At 36.5% G+C, this 6,764-nt stretch overlaps 1 protein-coding gene across 2 annotated transcripts in view; it reads left to right on the top strand.

Moving 5' to 3' along the window:
* LOC111461597 (serine/threonine-protein phosphatase BSL3-like) overlaps window positions 1-6,764 on the top strand; it is a 14,048-nt gene that overhangs the window by 4,975 nt on the left and 2,309 nt on the right. For both annotated transcript variants that reach the window (XM_023105181.1, XM_023105180.1), the window contains 12 exons: window positions 985-1,054; window positions 1,800-1,901; window positions 1,983-2,064; window positions 2,481-2,660; window positions 2,926-3,199; window positions 3,289-3,532; window positions 3,641-3,811; window positions 4,314-4,552; window positions 5,899-5,983; window positions 6,090-6,188; window positions 6,290-6,489; window positions 6,569-6,644. In XM_023105181.1, coding sequence (XP_022960949.1) covers window positions 985-1,054; window positions 1,800-1,901; window positions 1,983-2,064; window positions 2,481-2,660; window positions 2,926-3,199; window positions 3,289-3,532; window positions 3,641-3,811; window positions 4,314-4,552; window positions 5,899-5,983; window positions 6,090-6,188; window positions 6,290-6,489; window positions 6,569-6,644 — 1,822 coding nt within the window. The remainder of the gene's footprint in view (window positions 1-984; window positions 1,055-1,799; window positions 1,902-1,982; window positions 2,065-2,480; window positions 2,661-2,925; window positions 3,200-3,288; window positions 3,533-3,640; window positions 3,812-4,313; window positions 4,553-5,898; window positions 5,984-6,089; window positions 6,189-6,289; window positions 6,490-6,568; window positions 6,645-6,764) is intronic.

The raw sequence follows: 6,764 nt of genomic DNA, 5'->3' as shown, positions 1-6,764 counted from the left end.
CCCCCCCCCCCCCCCCAGGGTAAATTGTCTTATAGTTTTGCTACCTCCCTCGTTGTAAATTGGGGAGGTGTTTTGTAAGCATCATGGTCATGTCCCTTTTGTAAATTTCAAACATCATTGAAGTTGTCTCTTATATATATATCAAAGGAAACAATTCGTTCGTGCATGAAATTTACAAAAGAGTGAGAAGAATGCACCAATCCCAAGGAATTACAATAAAATTGTCAATATGAGCTTAACTCAATTGGTCAAGGTATATATCCTTTAGGCTTAACTCAATTGAATAAGGTATATATCCTTTGACCAGGAGGTTAGATGTTCAAATCCCCATCCCCACATATTTTTTAACTTAATAAATGTCTCTGCATCTCATTTACACTTGTATGCATGTCTGCCTATAATTATTTGTGACAAGGTGTACCAGGGTTGAAATAAAAAAAAGAAAAGGAAAAGACAAGCTCTGAAAAGATTTGCAAATCTTTCAAACCAAGGCCTTGAAGATAAGGGTCGAGTTTGGTGATGGTGAATTGCCTAATAAATATATAATAATTATTAAAAAAAATTTGGGGTTAAGATTGGGATTTGGATAAGGTAGGTACGTTTGGGGTAAGATGTTCAAATGGAGTTCTTTGAAACTAAGTAAAAATAACTGCGATGTAGAGTTTAAGGTCATTAATGATTAGGTCTAATGTTAGCACTTTGCTATGTTTGAATGGTTAATGGATCAATTAGAATACGTGAGGGCGAAAATGTTATCTATAGTTGGAGGGTGCAATTGTCTCCTAGCTTAAGCTGGCTTGTGCAAAGTTCCATTTTCTTTAAAATTTATTTATTTTGAGGTTGTGCTTGAACCATGGAATTAATTTTGATCATTTTATTGTTGGAAAGTATGAACTTCCTTTTACTATTTACCCTTTGGCTCTGTATGATTTTCTGTGGATGCTATCAGATTATCCCTAATCTAGCCTTTAATACCTTAATTAGGTATGCAACTGCAAGTGCCCGCTCTGATGGTCTTCTTCTGCTATGTGGAGGAAGGGATGCAAACAGTGTGGTGAGTTAAAAAGTGTCAATCCTTCTATAGTNTTTATTATTTTTGCTTTTTTTTTTTTTTTTTTTTTTTTTTTTTTTTGTGTGGATTGATGTCTAATATTAGGAGTTATTAACTCGAATATCTTATTTCTTTTCATCTATCAATGAAAATTTGTTTCCTTTTTGAAAAGAAAAAAAAAGGTACGATGCCTACTTGGTCGTGAGTCTCTAATACGTAATTTGTGCTTACTAGTGTCAACAAGTGGTGTCCAACAAGTATTCAACTGGTATTCAGTTTGACATATATCTATTGTGGCAACATCGTAATTTGTGCTTACTAGTCAACATGTGGTTTCCTACAAGTATTCAGCTTGTATTCATTTCGGCATATATCTATTGTGGCAACATGTGTTTGAGGCGTATCCAGCAAGTCTTAGAGTGTTCTGCTTGTGTCAACTCACAGACATATTCTCTATTCTCAAGTGCATAGCTTGGTGCAATAACGTCCATTAATTCCTTTTTATTCTATTTCAGTTTTGTTCTATCTTTGTATGTTAATTCAAACAAAGAAAAGAAAAGGAAAAATGAAGATACGAAAAAACATAAGGGAGGATTGAATTAATCCCGTTGTTAACTATTTTTCTTAGGTTTTATGCTGTCATGAATGTTCCATGTGTTCTGTTTATATTATTGGATTATGCTACCCATGTTGCATTATATATGTTAATTTTATATTATACTTAGTTCATTTTCTGATCTTTTTTTAGCCATTGGCAAGTGCCTATGGGCTAGCTAAACACAGAGATGGTCGTTGGGAATGGGCAATTGCTCCTGGTGTCTCACCATCTGCAAGATACCAACATGCTGCTGTAAGATTTATTTTGTCCTTTTTGATTTTGGCCTCTCTGTACACTATGGGAAGTCTGGACATGCGTTTGTAATTCTTTCAGATCTTTGTAAATGCACGACTCCATGTTTCTGGAGGAGCACTTGGTGGCGGCCGTATGGTGGAAGATTCATCAAGCATTGCAGGTTCTTGTTTTTCCCTACTCATGCTCCAATTTTTATTAGATATTATTTTTAACAAGAAACAAACTTTTCATTGATTGATAAAAAGGAAGAGAATTGTTCAGAGATACAATCCCCCAGAGGGAGAGAAAAGAAAAACAAAAACAGAACTTTAAAAAAAAGAAGAGAGCATTAAAAGGAAGAAATACTTATGACTTGGTTTATAAGGGAGGTGGGCCCCGAGGACGCTGGGTGTAAAAAAAAGGATTGTGATACTAGCTACGTATTAAATTATACTTCATGGTTTTACACTCATTAGAAATATGACCAATATGGTTTTACTTTTTAGCTTTTATGTTTTTGTAATTGTTATATTTAATTTATATGGAATTTCTCAACTTGAACAATAAAAACTTTACTGTTTTCTACTGTTTTTTTAGTGTTGGATACCGCAGCAGGCATCTGGTGTGATACAAAATCAGTTGTAACCAGTCCTAGGACAGGAAGATACAGTGCAGATGCTGCCGGTGGGGATGCTGCAGTTGAGTTAACAAGGCGTTGTAGGCATGCAGCTGCTGCTGTGGGTGACTTGATCTTCATTTATGGTGGTTTGCGGGGTGGTAAGTAATGAAAGTATCCACATTTGGCTTTGAGATGTCCATTATTAATTTTTCTGTGATGATTTATTGCGCAAGTGATAACTTCATTTCTTCTACAACTTATTTAGAACTTCGTAGGTAGTGCAAGTGCGTTTTAATCAAATTTGGTTATGGAACCTCTATTGGCTTCTGATGTCAAATTTTGGATGATGTGATTTTTCTATTATGCAACTCTTCTCTTGTTTGGCGAGGTTGCGGTAAAATAACATGTTATATTATTGTTTAGGGGTGTTGCTTGATGACCTTCTTGTTGCTGAAGATCTAGCAGCTGCTGAAACTACAAGTGCAGCTTCACATGCTGCAGCTTCAGCTGCTACATCCGGCATTCAGTCTGGGCGGATGTCAGGAAAATATGGATTCAACGATGAAAGGAGTAGACAGGCCATTCATGTTGTAGCTCCTGATGGTGCTGTAGTGCTGGGAAACCCTGTAGCTCCTTCTATAAGTGGTGACATGTATACTGATATAAGCACTGAAAATGCTATGCTTCAGGCCCCTCGGTAAAACAATAGTTTCTTGATCTGATTTTTGTTTAATACTTAGTTGTTGCTTGCCACATGCTTTACCAATGCATCTTGTCTCTCTTCAGGAGACTAAATAAAGGTGTTGAGTATTTGGTTGAAGCATCAGCTGCAGAAGCTGAGGCCATAAGTGCAACATTGGCTGCTGCCAAGGCCCGACGAGTACAAGACAATGGGGAAGTTGAACTGCCTGACAGAGATCGAGGAGCAGAGGCTACTCCTAGTGGGACACAAACATCTAGTTTGATAAAGCCCGATTCAGATGCATTGACTAACATTGCTCCATCTGGAGTTCGATTGCATCATAGAGCTGTCAGTCTTTGATTTCGGTTACCCTTTTGAATGTGATCTCAATTACTACGTAACTAAACCTCAATTAGATCAAACTGGATGGCTAATATTTTGTCCCATTTGTTTCAGGTGGTTGTAGCCGCTGAAACTAGTGGGGCTTTAGGCGGTCTGGTTAGGCAACTCTCAATTGATCAGTTTGAAAATGAAGGTCGTCGTGTGAGCTATGGTACCCCAGAGAGTGCAACTGCAGCAAGGAAGCTTCTGGATCGACAGATGTCCATTAACAGTGTTCCAAAAACGGTATTAACTATTATTAAGTATATTAAAACTGAATTATTAGTTTTTTTTTTTTTTTTTTTTGAACTAGAAACAATTGATGTAATGAAAAAAGAATAACTGTTCAGGAGAACCAAACTCCCAAAGGGAGTGAAAATAAAGTAAAGAAAAAAGGAAAAACAAGAGATACAAACCGAAAGTGAAAGCAATCAATTTAGAACAAACGGTATAACCAAAAACCAATACTAGAGACACTAATCAAAACATAATGAAACCATCCCGAAAGATCTAAAAAAGTGTGAAGAATAAGGGAAGAAACGCCAACATTGGAACCAAATGAGCTTGAAATTATGCTACAAGAACTTGCCAAACAGCAAATGGGATGGCATTCAACATCCAAAATAAAGCTGGTTTCCAATGGCCCCTTATTTCCCTGAGAAACATTTTATTTTGTTTGCATATAATTTTTTTTCTATTGTTGTTTTTCTTATGTAGTTCTTTTCTCTTTTCCCCCAATTTTTTCCAGGTCATAGCCCATCTCTTAAAACCTCGTGGATGGAAGCCTCCTGTTCGGCGTCAATTTTTTTTAGATTCTAATGAAATAGCTGACCTTTGTGAGAGTGCTGAAAAAATATTTTCATCTGAACCAAGTGTTCTAGAGCTCAAGGCTCCAATCAAGATATTTGGTGATCTACACGGTCAGTTTGGGGATCTCATGCGCCTTTTTGATGAGTATGGTTCACCTTCTACAGCAGGGGACATTTCGTAAGTTTTCAGCTTGTATTTACTTCGTAATATTTTTATAGTTAAATTATAAGTTTGGTTTTTAAGCTTTTAGGTCTGTGTCTATTTGGTCTTTGAACTTTCAAAAGTGCCTAACAAGTCCCACAACTTTCAATTTTATCTAACAAGTCTGTAAACTTTAAATTTGGTGTCTAATGGGACATTGACTTATTCGACATGTTTTCTATATTCACATATCAACTAAACATAAAATTGAAATTTTAGGGTTCCATTAGAATCCTGAAAGAAACACCATAACCACATGGCCAAGAAAGTCTTGTTTTGAAGTCTCAGGTTGCCAATACCAACTCACCTAACATCAAAGCCCACGAAATCACCTCCCAACTGAGAAGGTGCAACTCGTCCTCGACCCCATCCACAAAAAGTGCACTTCATCGCAACTTTTTCCAAACTTTTTGTCATCGACACTGGAATCTTAAAAGGAGAGAGGTAGCAAATAGGAATTCCTGAATAAACAACTTGGATAAGGGCAAGCCATTCTTGATAGGAGAACAAGACTCTTTTAAAAGTGGAAAGGCTCTTTTGACACTTCACCAAGGTCAGATATCAAACGGAAACATCTCGAATTATGCCTCAAAGGAAGCTGTAGGTACGAGAAAGTCTAAAGGTTCACCTCACACCTGACAAAAGACGCCCAAGAGGACCAGCTAGAAGGGTTGCAATTAATACCCATAGCTGAGTTTTTTCCTATATTTATACTCAAGCCTGACATGGATTCAAAGACAGAGAACAGACTATTTCTAGTTAACAAAGGAACTGGTATCTTCTGAATATATGAATAGGGTATCATCCGTGAATTATTGATGAGACAAACTCATATTCTCCTTTCCAGTCAATCGGTATGGTGTTCATTTCTTTGGGCAATGACAAGAATTACCACTCTTTGGAAGGGAGAATATTAGTTTGTCATTGCCCAAATATTCTGGAAGGGAAATCAAAACTAAGATTCTTGTCATGGTTATAAAAAAAAAAAGTGGAATAGGTCAATGACCTATTGGACACAAAATTGAGAGTGTGAGAACCTATTCAATACTTTTAAAATTTAAGGAATTTATTGGACACAAAATTGAAAATTTAGCAATCCATTAGACACTTGTTAAAGTTCATGGACTGAATAGACACAAAAATCTGATAGTTTCGGGACTAGACTTATTAAAGTCTCTTGGTATGGCTTTGGACAACTGTTAGGTTAGCCCGTGGGATGGTTAACCGTTTCCAACAAAAATACTTTGAAGTGGGTGCATTAATCAGTCTTTTTCTTTATTGTGCTTTATAATACTTCCTAATTTTCAGTAACTTTTTATTAGGTACATTGATTATCTATTTTTGGGAGATTATGTCGATCGAGGCCAACACAGCCTGGAAACCATCACTCTTCTGCTAGCTTTAAAGGTTTTTTTCTGGCATCATATATTTGTGTTTATTATAATTTAATTGTCAATAGCACGTTACTTCAATTGTTTCATGGGACAATATGCTTTTATTATAAATTTTGCAGGTTGAGTATCCAAATAACGTGCATTTGATTCGTGGGAACCATGAAGCAGCAGATATTAATGCCCTTTTTGGCTTTCGGATTGAGTGCATTGAACGAATGGTATAAAATAGTCGTTTCCCATGGCTGTATTTTTTTTTTCCCCTCATGGATGCATTTTTGTGCTGGTTCATTTCAACTCAACTTTACAACTCAATGACCAGGGTGAAAGAGATGGAATCTGGACATGGCATCGGATAAATCGTTTGTTTAACTGGCTCCCTTTGGCAGCTTTGATTGAAAAAAAGATTATTTGCATGCATGGGGGTATTGGTCGGTCGATTAACCATCTGGAGCAGATTGAAAGTCTTCAGCGTCCTATTACTATGGAAGCAGGCTCAATAGTGCTAATGGATTTGCTGTGGTCGGTGCAAATCCTTGATTGTTTCCTACTACTTTTTCATGATAGCCATGTATATAACTTATATTTTTATTTTCCTTAGGTCTGACCCCACAGAGAACGACAGTGTTGAAGGGTTACGACCAAATGCTAGAGGCCCTGGTTTAGTTACTTTTGGGGTTAGTAGCGTGTACTTCCTCCTCTTTTTAAATGGGTTTTAATTTTTAGTCTAAATAGGATAGGGACTCTATCCAAGATGATCTCTATTTTCTTATTAAAAAAAAAAAAAAAAAAAAAAA

The sequence above is a fragment of the Cucurbita moschata genome, unplaced genomic scaffold (genome assembly GCF_002738365.1).
Source record: "Cucurbita moschata cultivar Rifu unplaced genomic scaffold, Cmos_1.0 Cmo_Scf00025, whole genome shotgun sequence".
NCBI lineage: Eukaryota > Viridiplantae > Streptophyta > Magnoliopsida > Cucurbitales > Cucurbitaceae > Cucurbita > Cucurbita moschata.
Note: the sequence above shows the minus strand (reverse complement) of the source record. Positions and strands in the feature narration are given on the sequence as shown.